Source organism: Eurypyga helias, unplaced genomic scaffold (assembly GCF_000690775.1).
Source record: "Eurypyga helias isolate BGI_N326 unplaced genomic scaffold, ASM69077v1 scaffold26711, whole genome shotgun sequence".
NCBI classification, from domain to species: domain Eukaryota; kingdom Metazoa; phylum Chordata; class Aves; order Eurypygiformes; family Eurypygidae; genus Eurypyga; species Eurypyga helias.
The window spans coordinates 1,892-18,060 of NW_010230565.1; the positions used below are offsets into that span (position 1 = coordinate 1,892).

Consider the following 16,169-nt stretch of genomic DNA (forward strand, 5'->3'; position numbering starts at 1 on the left):
ACGTTTGCACACTGATACCTTTTTCTGCTTACGCCCCTACTGCACAGGACGCTTCTCTGAGCAGTAGAAACGGTGTGTTTTGTGTAAAACATAGAGTTTAAGTTCTACTGAACAGTCAAAAAATAATTCTGGAGTTCTAAGGTTGGTGCGGTCTCCTGAGATCGTGGGAAGAGTTTAAAAATAAAACAACGAAACCCTGCATTAAGGTGCAAAGAAAAGCATATATGGGGTAATCTCTCCTTACGTGGAAGTATGAGAAATTGGTTTAAAGTAGCCGTCAGCAGATCCAGCCTCGTGTGTGCTTTGTTTTCACTTGTAACATCACAAAACTCGCTTGCTTGTTCACTTCATATTTTAGTAATTGCACAGTTTGCCGTCAGACAGGAGGAGAAAAAGCCATCGTGGCAAGAATGGCATGGTGTGAAACTACGTGGAGTTGGTTTGCCAACTGGGTGATATTTGTCAACATGAATTCCTCTCTGCACGGTTGTCCTCAAGGAAAGGTCCGAGTTTTTCCCGTCAGTATCTACCTGATGGCCAGCACCAGCCACCTGCGGTACCTTCGGGACGCCTGGCACTGGTCCCTTTTGCTTTAAGGGTGATCGTTGTTAGCACGGGGTCAGCTGATGTTTAGCAGGAGTTTAGAAAACTGCTACGCTAACATGCAGTTCCGTGACGCCGGAGTGCCGTCGGAACGTCGCTCAGCTAAAATATGGCGTCTCGTCCTGTTGTCTGCTGAGGACTTTGCTCTCGTGTAAGCGGTGTAATTATGTCATGGTCAATTAGAGGGTTATTTGGATCTAATCTGATTGTTTCTCGCTGGGATGGTACTTTTAATGCCACGTCAAGTTTGATAACCAGGTGGCAAACCAAAAGGTTCAAGCGTAGGGTTCCTCCTGAACAGCAGCGATGTCTTGCCTCAGCCAGACGCTTGGGAGAGGGTCTGTTCTTAGGGGCCAGGCTGTGTAGCTGCACTTGAAATACCAAGGTCAGGGCTGGGAGATGAAGCCTTGCTTATAAAGAAATCTTTCATAAGTGCATTCCTAATTTACATGAAAAAAAAGGATGCTCCTGAGATATTGCATTACTTTTTGGGGTATGTTCACGTTTTTTTTTAACAATTAAACAGATTTTGGTTCAAAACTAATCATGATTGTGAAAATATAGCTTTTTTTAATGGTAGTATGTCAGTGGGTTATGTGTTCTCTGAAGTGGTGAGTTATAAAATAAATGTTTGGTTCTGTTTTATAGACTTAGCTGGACAAAAGTGTCTTGTACTTTTCTTAGCACAAAGGTGCGAATGCATAGCTGTGAGTTGCTCTTTATACATGCTCAACACAACTTTTTATATAAAAATTTACATGAAGGTCAAAGTTAATAAAGCTGGCAGTGGTTCCCTTGTACAAGAAAAAAAAATTTCCTAATGCTCTCTGTTATTTCCACAAATAACTTTGACAAACCATGCTAAGCTGGTATGGTGTGTAGGAGGACAGTATGTGGAAGGAAGTGCACACTTAAAAGATGTTCTGGTTCTAAGGATGCTTTCTTAAGTAAAGAAAACCTTGAAACCTTAAAGAATTGGAGTGGGTGCGGTGTGAGATGGATGCAGCAGTAATGAGTAGGGGATGGCGTGCCTTTCAGGACTAACTCACCCTTGGATGGAAGAGCTTTTTAGGGTTCTTTTGTGAGCACCTTCTTCGCAGTCCCAGATGTCAGTGGATGGTGCTGCTGATTCCCTGGTATAGATGACGTGCTGTCTCCACCCAGGCATAACTGGAGTTGATTTTTATAGGAAGGCAGTGCAAATGCCTTAAAACTTAGACGACAGATTCCCAGCCAGGCTGTTCCCTGTTGTCGTGAATTCAGTCCTACAGAAAATGGAATATTTTGATCTTTATGTAATGGTCCTGTAATGTTTACTGCTGCGTTTTCTCTGAAATACCTTGAATTTCAGCTTGAAGTAAGTATGCTGAAATAAATGTTCTCTTTTTGTTCCTCTTCAGGCCTTTGCGCAGTTTGATGCTGAGGGAGATGGCACCGTAGATGTGGAGAATATGCTGGAGGCTCTCAAGAACTCTAGTGGAGCTAATCTTCAAGGGGAGCTTAGCCATGTAATCAGGCAACTGCAAGCCTGTTCACTAGTTCCAGGTATGAGAACAGGGTGACAGACCGAATGGTTTCCCCAGTCCTGCCCTATATAAGGCATGCGGCTTCAGTAAACTGCTCTGTTAGTGTTGCTTGTTCCAGTCTTACCAAAACCATACTCCAGGTCGTTCTCACTTCTCTGGTATCAAACAAGTGAAGTTGCTGTAAGTTAAAAATTTCCTATAATGACATCCAGCTAACTTACTTTCATAAATAACTGATAATTACTTCTCTGTGTGACTGGGGAGCTTCTTAGCCGTGTTTGGTTTCTCACAGACAAAAGCAGTTCCTTGCAAAGTTTTGTGAGCACCTTCTCAGAGGTGAGCACAAAACTCCGAGGGCTGGAGCCCCTCTGCTATGGGGACAGGCTGGGAGAGCTGGGGGGTTCAGCCTGGAGAAGAGAAGGCTCTGGGGAGACCTTATAGCACCTTCCAGTGCCTGAAGGGGCTACAAGGAAGCTGGGGGGGGGACTTTTTACAAGGGCCTGTAGTGACAGGACAAGGGGTAACGGGTTTAAATTGGAAGTGGCGAGGTTTAGATTAGATATCAGGAAGAAGTTCTTCCCGGAGAGGGTGGGGAGGCACTGGGACAGGTTGCCCAGAGAAGCTGTGGATGCCCCATCCCTGGAAGTGTCCAAGGCCAGGCTGGATGAGGCTTGGAGCAACCTGGTCTAGTGGAAGGTGTCCCTGCCCATGGCAGCGGGGTTGGAACTGGATGGTCTTTAAGGTCCCTTCCAACCCAAACCTCTCTGTGATTCTGTGAAAGTTTTGCTGAGTGCCTAGCTAATGCAGTCCTCAATAACTGTGGAGTCTGTGTCAGGGGTTGAGTCATATACTTTATTATATTGTTATTTAGCATTTAAAATCCTGCTAAAACATAATTCACATTTTATAGCCTGTAGTTTGGAAAGTGTCAGTTTCCAGAATGTGATTTCTGGGATGAGTATCGGTTACTGGCATTCCCTCCAAGCCTTTGATGATAAGTGGCTAAAGGGGATTTGCCTTAGAGGATCAGAGAAGAAGCGTTAGAATTGGCTAATAGGTAAGTCAGAGGAGAGTACTTCTGGGGTAGTGTTCTACGTATCCAAACGCGCTGTGATTCCAAGTACCACCGTTCAGGAGCTGAAACTTCTTACGAAGTTGCTGGAAAGCATTAGGTGCCTCTTTGGGAATAATCCCCAATGCTGACGTGAGGTGCGTAGCGTAGTGCAAGGTGAGTCGTGTGAGTACATCAGCTCATCAGCCAAGCAGCATCTGTCTCACCTAGCTGTTGAAGGTAACAGTTTGGAATTTTTGGGACAGCAAAATAAGCGAAAGCACTAAGATTTTTGGTAATTGTTTTGAACATCATCAGGCATTTCAGGCAACTGGCAGAAATGTGCCTGCACCTTTCATGGTCCTGCTGTGCAGGTTGCAAACTTGAGCTGCTGCGTATGGGGCAATGTAGTTCCCATATTGGCTCCCAGGCTTGCCTTGGATTTATCTAAGTAAGATGTACAGGGGGAAACGATGACTTGGTCAAGTCAGATGTTGCAACAATCTTAGAAATAATGTCTCTTTCTAGGTTTTATTGATATATTTTCTGAATCAAAAGAGCGTCTTGGTCTTCATGCTTCGATGATACTGAGGTTCTTGCACCGCAATCGGATTTCTAGTTCTGCCATCCCTTACCCAGTGTTGGAGTACTTCAACAACATCTGTACTATGCGGTCTTCTGTACTGAAGGATGCTCTAGATCGACTTATCCTGAAAGAGAGGGGTATGTAATATCTTGCTTTTTCCCCAGGATAGGAGTGTAACCATAACTTGAAGATAACGGAAAACACTTTCTTTTCTGTTTAATCTTTAAGACATGACTTTTTCTGAAGTTGATCTGCATGTTTCTGTGGGATTTTTTTGAGGCACATAAATTAATTTCCTGACTGTCTAGCAATACTGACTTGGATGTTTTTCATCCTTTTCCTGACCTATTTCAGAATGATGAAATACTTGTGATATTCTCTATTCAGCCAAATATCCCTACTGGTTACCAGAAAGTTGGTTTCCATGTGAAGATCAATGTTTTCCCCAGTTGACTGTTAAAAAGCAAAATATTGTAATATTGTAAGATTTCAAGTATTTTAAAAAAATATTGTTTTGGGGTGGAGGTAGTGAATCTTTCGTTGTGTTTCAGGTGGGCTGCCCTAGTGGTTTCCCTAGAGGGAGAGCTCCTTTTCTTCACACCTTAACTTGATATTTTCAGACCTCTACACTTTTATTGAAACGTATCAGGCTACTTGGGGAAGTAGTCTGCTTTATCCCTTCCCTAGAACAGCTGAATTGAGGCTTTCTCCATCATATTTTACTTTTTCCTCTCACTTGTTTGCATATTTTGGCATAATAATAATAAAGCACTGATGAGGCCAGTAATGAAAGGAGGAGATAAAGGCTATTGAACTTCAGGCAAAGTAGATGCTTGCATACTGCAGGTAGTAGATTGAGATTATTGTGATTTCATCTGAAATGAAACTTTGCTGTCTTCTAGGTTCTGTCAGAAATAGTACAGGAGCTGTTTGTGCCAACAAGTTAATTTCTATGAGATAATTATTATAAAAGTATAATAATTCTCAAGAACAAGCAAAAGAAGAATGTCATGAGTGATTTCCTTTCTCTGCAGAATACCCCAGTGACCTGAATGGTAGTCAGGAGTTGGACAAGCTGAAGTCGGTCACAAAGTGCTACACTCACATAGAAACCTCATCCAATTCTGCTGATATTGACAAGATGACAAATGGAGAAACGACATCCTTCTGGCAGTCGGACGGCAGTGCTCGCTCACACTGGATACGGTGAGCAACACAGCAGTGTACAGCTCAGTTCTGGGGTAGTTAGTCCTTAGGTTTTCCAGTGGGGGGGATGTAACTGGAAAAAAATGGGGAATTAATGAATGACGGATCAATATAGTTGAAAATCGAAGTCATTAATCTCTGCATAAAGTTTAAACCACCAAGGAAATGTGCTCACAGTAACTGTAAACTGCGTGCATCTGCCACGCCGACACATACCCTTGTTTTGTAGTGGGGCTTTCCGAATGGAGTTGCACTGCGTCCAGTATAGATGCTGTGGTTAGTACTTGGACAGAAGAGCTTTGCCACTCTCTAGAAAGCTACTGCTCCATGAAACAGAAATGTTTAGTGGGTTTTTGGTAGTATGTATAATTAAAAAAACCCCAAGTTTTCTCACTTTGGTCGTTTTTGACACTACATTTTTGTTCCTGAGGAATGAGTGCTCAGTTGAAATGCTGAACGATAGAAAGCTCTACATTCCCGTTCTCAGTGGTGACTGTCTTTTAAGACAATTACAAGTTTTCTGACTTCTCCACCATGATACAGGCTCGGTAGGGCCTGTGAAGCATTAGGTAATTTGCAGTGGATTTATTTGTGTTCGTAGAAGTGGAAACTGAGCGAAGCTGAGCTAAAAGTGAAGCGCTTGACTTAACCTTCTCTTTGCCAGAACTGTTTTATCGCCTTTGCTTTGCAGTTTAAAGATGAAGCCAGATGTTGTTTTGAGACACCTGTCCATTGCGGTGGCAGCCAATGACCAGAGTTACATGCCACAGCAAGTCACGGTGGCGGTGGGGAGGAATGCCAGCAGTCTTCAGGAGGTCCGAGACGTTCACATTCCAAGCAATATCACTGGCTACGTAACGCTGTTGGAAAACGCTAACATTAGTCAGATGTGTGAGTCCATAAAGGCACCATTGGTGTATTGTTTTGCTGCTTTTTTTGATGGGGGGAGGTTGGGTAGATCGTAGTGATGTGTCAGTCGTTAGAGCAGAAACTTTTGACTTCATCCTTGGGTCAGAGAAATTGTTTTAATTGTAGTTTAATTTCCAGCCTATAAGAGTCTTCTCATGGCATCTGTCTGACTTGGGCTGAGAGTTGAAGAGCTAGAATGACTAAAGGTGCAGTTCCAGCCTCTCAATTTGAAGGCACCGGGCAATTTGAAAATATCTTTGTTTGCAGAGTGAAAGCATATGTTGGATAACAGTATCTAGCAAAAAATCTGCTTCTGCCAAATTTATCATTTGGTAGCAAAATTCTGAAGTTGGTCAGGTGATTTTATATAGAGCAGGTTTTATGCTAAGGGGTTTTAAGTCTGGTAGATCTGTGGGTGCTGGATTGCAACCAGAGGAAAGCTGCTCCTTCCTAAGATGCTTTCTGCGTCTTCAGAAACCTTGTCCCTTCGGTTCAAGTAGGCGCTTTTCACTAAGCTGAGCTTTCACTGCCACGCAAGCAGGCAGCAAGGGTGCTGTTCCTCACAAGGAACTAAAATAACCTATAATCTAGTGTCCACTTTGAGGACCTTATACTACTTTTCCCTAATTTTGAGCAGTACAATATGTAACAGATTACATAGGCCATTCAAAGGCTAAATTATCCATATCGTGGGGTGCACAGAGAAGCAGCACTTGTGTAGCTGTCTCCGTGGGAGTGCTGTTACATACATGCTGCTGTTTTTCTAAGAGGTTCTGCAGTAATTATTGTTTTGATTATCTAGATTCTTCTAGAGCTAATCCAGCAGAAGACATGGGAAAAACATCTCTATTTTGTGTTCTGACAGATGTACAGATAAACATCAAGCGTTGCCTTAGTGATGGGTGTGACACTAGAATCCATGGACTCAGGGCCGTCGGGTACCAAAGAGTTAGGAAGGTCGGCGTCTCTGTGTGTGATGCTTCGGCTATCTGGTACTGGTCTCTGCTGACCTCTCTGGTAACAGCTTCCATGGAAACAAATCCAGCATTCGTTCACACTATTTTACAAAACACTCAGTAAGTACCAAACTTCCAAGTTGCGTGACTGACTCTTTTTTTCTTTATTTTTTCAAAATAATTCCAGCTTTAGTAACTAATCTACCCTGTACAACCGGTCTCCACTCCCTCCATTACGGTGTTTAAACATCTTTTTAGCTATCGCACTGTTTAAATTTGGATATATCTCTTTATCCATTTGTACATACTGTGTTGTATCTAATCTGGTTGTTAAGCTATGGCTGAACGAACACCGAAAAATATGGCTTTTATCTATCCTTTGATTTGTGTTAATTTTGAGGAGCCTAAAATTAATTTTTGTCATTAATTTTATTGGTTATAAATATTGGAAACCTTCCACTTATGACCGGAGCTTAACTGAACTTAATTTTCAGCAACTTCTTGCCTGTGCAATGCCTTGTCAGGCATTCCGTGGGGATGCCGTTGGGTCATTGCCATGTCTCTGCGCAGATATTTGCTTGTGGTGATGGGCCACTTTCTGCGTAACGTTTCCTTGTTGGACTGCCAAGCACTTGTGCTTGATGACTCGAAGGATTGGAATCCTAATAAAATCGCTACACGCCCACATCAACTTTTATAGAGCTTAGTTAGCATGATGCCACCGTGCGTAAGAGGTTAACGAATGCTGTGGCCTGAAGTCCATTCAGCTTATCTGTGAGTTTGTGTCATCTGTGGAAGCTCCTTACGGTTCCGATAACATTACACATGCTTATGTCTGAGGAAGGTTCATAGTTGCAGGCTTCGCTAAAACTGAGCGCCTTCGGTTTTGCTAGAATATTTTTTAGAAACATAATATGAACGCGGAGCTGCTAAAGCCTAAAGAACTTGTAACAGAGATATCTCGACTAAAAACATGCTTCAGGAATTACAGATTCAGCGTTTGGAATTATAAAGTAAAAAACCCAAACTTTAGTATTGGATAGAATGACTTTGATGAAACCACTTAAGAATTTTTATTTTCAGGGGTATTATCTTTGGAAATCAAACAAAAAGTCTGCTCTGAGCTACCAAGTTTCTCTCTTTGTTTCTGTAATTGTTCTGAGGGAATTTAACAGCAGTTTTTCCGTTATTACCAGGCCATCGCTCAATTCTAGGTCTGTTTAAAATGAAGCAGTACTTGTCACTGAGTTATTTCTAATGCTGTCACAGATTTAATTCAAACCCTCCTGATGTATTTGTCTCATTAAACCTGAGATGATGAGGCTGAGCTTCAAGGTTACTTGGCAGTCGTTGAACTTTCCCCACCTAGAATGCAATACTGGTTTCAACTTTTGAACACTCTGTGTAAATAGATTTTGCACACTCAGGAGGTACATGTAGAGACCTGCTAGCAAAAACAAAGTGCGCAGATTCAAATGTCTAGTTCATTTTAGAAGGCTGTTCTCTCCGATTCTTTTCCTGATGTTATGTTCCGTCCCTTTTACTAGGAAAGCACTACAACACATGCCACCTCTGTCCCTAACACCGGGCTCTACAGATTTTTCAAGCTTCTTATCTCCGAATGTTTTGGAAGAAGTAGATAGTTTTCTTGTAAGAATAACAAGGTGAGTTTGTGTTGTTGTTTTTTGATGCAGTGGAAATGGTTTAGAAGAATTTGTATAGCAAATTTGTATAGCAAAATAGGATATAGACTGCTTGGAATGAGCCCAGAGGAGGCCACGAAGATACTCAGAGGGCTGGAGCCCCTCTGCCATGGGGACAGGCTGGGAGAGTTGGGCTTGTTCAGCCTGGAGAAGAGAAGGCTCTGGGGACACCTTATAGCACCTTCCAGTGCCTGAAGGGGCTACAAGGAAGCTGGGGGGACTTTTTACAAGGGCCTGTAGTGACAGGACAAGGGGTAACGGGTTTAAATTGAAAGTGGGGAGGTTTAGATGAGATATCAGGAAGAAATTCTTCCTGGAGAGGGTGGTGAGGCACTGGAACAGGTTGCTCAGAGAAGCTGTGGATGCCCCATCCCTGGAAGTGTCCAAGGCCAGGCTGGATGAGGCTTGGAGCAACCTGGTCTAGTGGAAGGTGTCCCTGCCCATGGCAGGGGGGTTGGAACTAGCTGATCTTTATGGTCCCTTCCAACCCAAACATTTCTCTGATTCTATAAATTTATCTCACTTCTATGCACCTGCTCTTTTATTATAAGGAACAGGCACCATAGATTTTTTCCATGTGAACATTATTTGTCTTTTTTAAAACCAATATCCTGAGTTTTCTTTTCATACTCTTGTTCTTTTCCCTCCCCAGCTGTTGTACTACTCCAGAGGTTGAACTTACACTCTTGGCCTTTGCCTTAGCCAGGGGGAGTGTCGCTAAAGTGATAAGTTCCCTTTGCACCATCACTGATCATCTGGACACTCCATACAAGGCTTCATCCCTTATCGCTTCCATGGCAACAGTCAGGCAGAACCTGCTGTATAAATATGGTAAATGAATAATTGTTGGGTCCTATACTGTACGTACATAAGGCAGCGCTGAGTTGTTCTGTCGGGGTTTAAAATTATACAAGTCTTTTAAATTAACAGCTGTTGCCAGGAGGATACCCTGTGAAGCTGAACTGCCCTGAAAGTTGGTGGTTAGATCAGTTTTCTGTGTGCTGAGAGTTGAACCAGGTGACATCGTCTTGAGGGAGAGAACGTGGACTTTGTAGACAGTGGCTCCTGTATCAAGGTGGCAATAGTGTTTGCATCGTCTGAAAGGCAAATGACATCAATTGTTGTTATTCTTCCAATAACACACCTTTTTAGTATGTTTAGCCTCAGTGTCTCTCTTACAGACACACTCACAATTTTAAGATGTATTTTAAATGTAATGTCACTAGCATCTATTTACAGCTCTATTGTTTACCCTAATTAATCTGCCTGTTGTGAGTGTGGAGCTGTGCATGGTCTGGCATTAGGTGGTGAGAATTTGCTGAGCTGACCGTACTTGTTTGATAAACCTGTATTTTCTCAGATATCAACTTCTGAGGTTCTCATTAGTTCCTCATGAGGACTTTTTCCCTTTGTTTGCCTCTTAGTATCTCAGGACTAGGCTTGTGCCAAAGAACATGCTTATTATGTTGTAATTACAACATCAGTATTTACTTTCAAATGTTTTGCAAATTGCATCATTTCTCTTGGAGTAGCTGTTGCCTCTTGTAAGACAAGAGTGGTACTTTCACTTAGGTGAAATACTTAGGTGTTCACAGTACTTTCATCTACTTTCATGTGTGCAAACAGTTGAAGGAACATTAGTTGTCATGACTTTCAGTGTCCTTCTGTCACTACCTAAAACTTGAGCTATTTTAGATGAACTATCACTTACACTCTTCCTTCCCCCTTTTTTGCCTGACAGTAGTAAAAATCTCATAGTATTGTTATTTTTTACTTTTTTTTCCCCTGTATGATGAACTTCAGAAAGTGTATTATCCATTTTTTTAAAGCAAATTTGTTAATCCTGTTGATTTTCTTAGGAAAACCCTTACGACTAACTCTGCAAGCATGTGATGTAAAGGGAAAAGAAGATAAATCAGGGCCCGAAAACCTCCTTGTAGAGCCATGGACTGGGGATGGTAAGAGCCTGGGGTTAAAATTCAGAATATTCAACCAGACACAAAGGCCATTAACAAGACTGTGGTGCTGTTCCCTATATTTTTATATATATTTTTTGGTGCTATTAAGTGGTTTTATGAAATGGAAGATCTATAAAACAAACAAACCAAAAACCCACAAACAATCAACAAGACACAAAGCAAAACAACAAAGAAACCAAAACAATATGTAAATTCTATTTTACAACAAGGCGGATTTCTCAGGGGCCAGTTTATTGTTAAAACTAAACAAACAAAGGTTGGATTTTGCAGATAATTATTGACTTTCTGTGTGGCAGTCAGCAATGAGCTGTCACAAAGAAAATTATACTGGAGCACATTTTGTGGGTTGAAGTCATGAATCATTTGCTGCTGGTTCTCCAGATATTGATGGAGAGATATGTTAGAAATTATTGAAGTTTTCTTTTTACTGACTGCATGTAGCTATTAATTCTCCCTTAAAGCTCGTCTTTGTGTAGGTTGTCTCCAGTACGTAAAAATACTGCGTTAACCAAAAGATTTGTTTCTTGGCCTCCTTTTCAAGTGAAATGCCACCTAATTTTTTTCTTTTTTAGTTGTGCTATGTCTTGTGCAGTGTTACTGATAAATGAAAGCTGTTGTGGTAGAAAATCAGGCACATTCTGAATGTTTACCTTACCTGTTTCCTCGTGTATTTTTTATCTTTTACTGATTTTGTTGGTTTTATTTCTGTTGTTTTGTGGATCGCGGTTTGGGGAACAGAGAGTTCTGTCAGTGAATAGAGACATAAACCAAAGTAATATCTGGGAGTTACTAGTAACCTTTCATGGGGAAACAGTCTTGAAACTGCTGCAGCCCCAGAGAGACTCTGGCTGGAGAGATCTGTGTATGCTCTAGTGGGGGCATATACTGACATAATACAGTATTTTACTTGCCCCGTATTCGTTTATTTGGAAACATTTACTAATGAGCAGTTCACTAGAAAAACATTGTGATTTTGTTTTCCCCCTTTAGTCCACTATCTCAGTGTTCTCTCTTTCAAACAGCTTGCACTAGCAGTGTCCTTCCAACCTCATTCTATTCCCATTGCTGCTCTAGGTTTCCTCACTGAAACTGGGAAAACCAGAGCAAGTATCGTTCTTTCTGCTGGAACTGAATCTTCATTTCAAGTGACACAGATTAGAATAAAGGTATGTAGTTCCTGTATGCTTTTGAAGTGGAAGGCTTGCTTTCTTCCCTAGTGCTAGAGTTGAATTTGAATAGTTTTTGTATGAACTGAAATTTTAAATTCATCATGAAAAAGTGTTATCTTAGGGTTTTCCTTTGGTGTGAGTCATGGGGAACCTAAGGAAAGGAAAGGAAAGTCTTAAATTGTTCCAGGGTGCCACCAGCATGTAGTAAAGACACTTATTTCATATTGCTTTTCACTGTATCTTGCAATATACTCAAGCCAGTGACTTTTGGGTGTATGATTTTTCTCTAAAGAGTATGGATTTATGTGTAAGATCTGATATCTTGTATTTAAATAACTTTTCAACTCTGTGAATAGCAGGTTTGAAGATATGTAGTGTGTGAGTTCAGATTAAATGTAGGTCTTTCAAATTCTTTTCAGAGCCACCAGTGCAATTTGAACGTTTGGTGTGATTTTTGTCTGATTTATAAGCAAGATCTTTTGATTAAATCTCATGGCCAGGACAAGACTTCAGTGAGATTTCTGCAGAGGAATTAATTTATTTATTTAAGGCAAAGCAGTACATGAATTCCTGGAACAAGGATGCATATTGCCATGTCAGAGAGAATTAAACATGGATGGACTGCTAGCAAGTAAATTCTAACTGGAGTTGGAGAGGCAGCCAAGCAGTTCTGCACTGTAGTGATACTGGGATACATCATTTTAGTTTTATCTAATTTTGTTGAATAAAAATATGCAATATTAGAATGGGAATTTAGTATGTGGAACTCTAGTTAATGTTAGTGCTAGCAGGGTGATAAATGTAGCAAATATTAACCATGTATCACAGAATCATAGAATGGTTTGGGTTGGAAGGGACCTTAAAGCCCATCTAGTTCCAACCCCCCTGCCATGGGCAGAGACACCTTCCACTAGACCAGCTTGCTCCAAGCCTCATCCAGCCTGGCCTTGGACACTTCCATGGATGGGGCATCCACAGCTTCTCTGGGCAACCTGTCCCAGTGCCTCCCCACCCTCTCCGGGAAGAACTTCTTCCTGATATCTCATCTAAACCTCCCCACTTTCAATTTAAACCTGTTACCCCTTGTCTTGTCACTACAGGCCCTTGTAAAACGTCCCCCCCAGCTTCCTTGTAGCCCCCCCAGGCACTGGAAGGGGCTGTAACGTCTCCCCGGAGCCTTCTCTTCTCCAGGCTGAACAAGCCCACTCTCTCAACCTTACTTCCTGTTTCAGTGGGTTACAAAAGTTTTACTAACGCATTCTCTAAGTGTGTTTCATTTTTCTGTGCAATTCCAGAGATCGGGATTGTCTGTATGTAGTTACTTTCCATAACTTTTGGGGTTTTTTTTGTGAAAGCAGCACTTTCTTGTATTGTCAACTTTTTAATACGTTGCTCTGGATTTGCTCTTTTAGGTCCGAAGAGGTGCCATCGGTGCCCAGTGTGGGCTGGTGTTTGCTTATAATAGTGCGTCGGAGAAGTTCCATGCAGAGGAGCACTTCAAAAGATTTGAAAGATTCGACAAATGGAGGCTGCAGGAATTCAAACAATTCTTAAAAAACAGGTAGAGGTGGCCTTCTTGTAACGAATACGTGGAAAATAACTGTTATATTAGTTCTTCTCGCAACGCCACTGGAGCTACTGAGAGTTGTTCCAAATGACTGAAAAAATAGGCATCACTTAATAGTTACTTGTTTGATTTTAATGAGCCTCTGTTTAAAGTGTTTGGGGAAATATATTGTCTTCAGCCTCTTCATGTAAAGACCTGCTTAAAAAGGGGTATAACAAACTTTCTGCTCGAGGTACAGATCAGTGATCACAGAAATGATCTACAGGAAGATAATTTCTTAGTTAATCTTTATTAAATTACTTTCTCAGAACTGTTGCTTAGGAGTGAGGGGAGGTTGGGAACATGGATAAAAGCATTTCCTCCATTTTCTGACCTTGCGTGTGCTGGAGTTCGGGTATGTGAAAGTTTCTGTTGCCTCTCTCTCATCTTTACAGCCATAATGTGCAAAAAATATTTTGGTAGCATATCAGCAGCTTTGCAGTTTCTTTAAACTTTTTCCTTACAAAGTTTGTTACGTTCTTCTGTACACAGAAGCAGTTCTTTGTGTGATGATTTGGGAGATGATGATCCGATTGGCTGGTTTGAAGTGGAAGAAGAATGGGATGAAGTTGATGTCAAAATGCAGCAATGCAGGATTTCCCAAGTAAGGAGCCATGAAACCCTTTGGCCTGGTCACGGTGGGCAGAGGCTCATCTTTGTGCTCTACTGTAATGCCTGTTGAAATAAACATAACTCCCCTTTTGTGCAAGGAGAGCTCTGCTGGGTAGAGGTAAATATCAGTGGGCTTCTGCTTAAAGGATTTATTTGACGTTTGTCCTCTGAGTTTTATTCTTCTCCTCTGTATATACACCTCTATAGCTGCAGTTAAATGGTGCTTCAGGATGAAATGTGAAGCTGAATTACGTGATAATGTGCAGACTAGTGGTTTGATCATGAGGAAATATTTCTAAAATGGATGACATGACTGTTGCTTTGTTCTGATATCGGGATGAATTAACTGCTGCGTTGTTACAGCGTGTATTCTGCAACCCTTCTTTCAAGGGACAAGACATTCCTAAGCAGTCCTGTCGGTTAGGTCGATTTCCTTGAGGAATGTGGGACTTTGCTGTTTCAAGAGTGGCAGGGTATGGGGTATTTGTAGTACTCAAGTAGGAAACTTTGCTTTTCAGACCCTGTATTTATCTTGATTCTGGCATCAGCTGTTGCACAGCTCCCCAGTACTTTTCTGTAGGGTGGAAACTAGCAGAAGGGGTGGCACAGTGATGTCAACTGGGCCGTTTTCTAAAGCCGTCTCTGCTTGCTGAGACATTCTGCGGTTGGCTGTGTAACCCTTAGTCCCCGAGACTTAGGAGTGTGCAGTTACCAAGTACATTTGGATGGCAGATCTTGCTGTTCCCTTCAGCTTTGTGTGCTGCACCTCACCGTGGGCAGATTGCATCGAAGTATGTCTTAAATATTACGTGTCCATCCTCTGCTTGCTTTTAAATGCAGATAATACTTCTTTAACCAGCAAAAATGCAGTGACTGTGGAGCCAAGGCACAGGCTGTGCAGCATGAATGGAACTGATAATGAATTAACTAAGCTTGTAGAGCTGTCACTGTATGTTTTCGGATGTGGGGAGGGTTCAAGCTTAGCCTGAATCTCAGGCTCCATATTCTAAACTTCTGGGAGTGGTTGACAGGGAATAAAGCTTCCCCCCGCTACCCCACCTGCAGTCCCTTCACACAGGTGCACTCATGTCTTTTAAATGCTAAATTTATGCTAACTTTTAAAACCAAATCTTGTGCTGTGTTTGTGTCCTTTCAGTACCTGATGATAAAGTTCTTGTGCACAAGACAAGACACAGCAGAACGGCTCGGAGTTCAAGGCCTGCACGTTCTTGGGTATCTTCGGCCTCTGCGAGACGAGCCCAGTAGGAGCATGAACTGCTTGCAGTGCAGGAAGACTGATGGTGATACGGTTTGTGGCACAACGCTTCTCCTGAAGACGCTTCACTTCATCCAGCAGCTGGCACAGGACCTGGTATTCTCCGTTGTTTTTAAGCGTGTGTTTGCCGTGCTAAAGGTAGTAAGGCTATGCTGACAGTGATGTGAATGGGTAAAGAAGAGTCTTGCTGCTAGCTACTAGTAACTGTTAAAATCATGCTGTGGGGATAAAAAAGTCTTCTGAAAAATAGCTTTCTGTGTATGTTTACTGAAGTTGACTAGGAATATGCTCACTTTGGTTCCAGGAGACAGCTAAGAACCATTTTTCCAGCATCCGGTTACAATGCAGTGTGAAGTAAATGCAACAGAAAGATGCTGTAGTGTCTGTAAGATAAGCTCTTTCTGAAGCAAACGTGGGGCAAAGCGCTTAGAGGGGTAGCTAGAAAAGTTGTATAGATTATAATGTCCTCTTTTTACCTGAAATAGTTCTGCAAGTGTCTAGGGTGAGACATACACGGTTAAGAGAGATGGCTGGTATGTGCTGATATACGTCAGCATGATGTACCTGCTTCTGAGGATACATACCAAGTCGTGCTTTGCTCATACAGTGCATGCATCTGTGCCTCTTCAACCCCCGTTCTGAACCGTGGGCGGTCTCTTTTTAGCTGTTACTTACTTTCAGTCTAATTAGATAAAGAGGTAGAGGTTGTAAAGTCTTTTGGTGGTGGAGGACAGGGATGGGGGTCTAGACATCTGGGAAGAGGAGAGAGAGTCCTGATTTGTAACTCTGTGAAAGTTTCAGCATGAACTGTCATATTGAGACACTGGAAGATCCTTGAAAGAACTCATACTGGAATTCGTGTTAGCTGCAAATTTATAGGAAACTAGGCTGCTTTAAGCCCAGTTCCTAGGGGTTTAGTTTTATAAATGTGTTCTCTATAGAGTTAATTTTTTCAATCCTGTTTTGTTTTGCCTTTAAGGTTCAGCA

At 41.9% G+C, this 16,169-nt stretch overlaps 1 protein-coding gene across 1 annotated transcript in view; it reads left to right on the top strand.

Annotated features, from left to right (window-relative positions):
- Window positions 1–662: 662 nt before the first annotated feature.
- ZZEF1 (zinc finger, ZZ-type with EF-hand domain 1) overlaps window positions 663–16,169 on the top strand; it is a gene marked incomplete at its 3' end in the record, with an annotated part of 33,164 nt that continues 17,657 nt past the window's right edge. Inside the window, exons 1-15 of the mRNA XM_010160800.1 lie at window positions 663–754; window positions 1,184–1,214; window positions 2,004–2,148; window positions 3,709–3,903; window positions 4,801–4,972; window positions 5,664–5,863; window positions 6,747–6,957; window positions 8,385–8,501; window positions 9,193–9,371; window positions 10,400–10,498; window positions 11,594–11,685; window positions 13,101–13,249; window positions 13,787–13,898; window positions 15,063–15,287; window positions 15,550–15,559. Coding sequence (XP_010159102.1) covers window positions 663–754; window positions 1,184–1,214; window positions 2,004–2,148; window positions 3,709–3,903; window positions 4,801–4,972; window positions 5,664–5,863; window positions 6,747–6,957; window positions 8,385–8,501; window positions 9,193–9,371; window positions 10,400–10,498; window positions 11,594–11,685; window positions 13,101–13,249; window positions 13,787–13,898; window positions 15,063–15,287; window positions 15,550–15,559 — 2,029 coding nt within the window. The remainder of the gene's footprint in view (window positions 755–1,183; window positions 1,215–2,003; window positions 2,149–3,708; window positions 3,904–4,800; window positions 4,973–5,663; window positions 5,864–6,746; window positions 6,958–8,384; window positions 8,502–9,192; window positions 9,372–10,399; window positions 10,499–11,593; window positions 11,686–13,100; window positions 13,250–13,786; window positions 13,899–15,062; window positions 15,288–15,549; window positions 15,560–16,169) is intronic.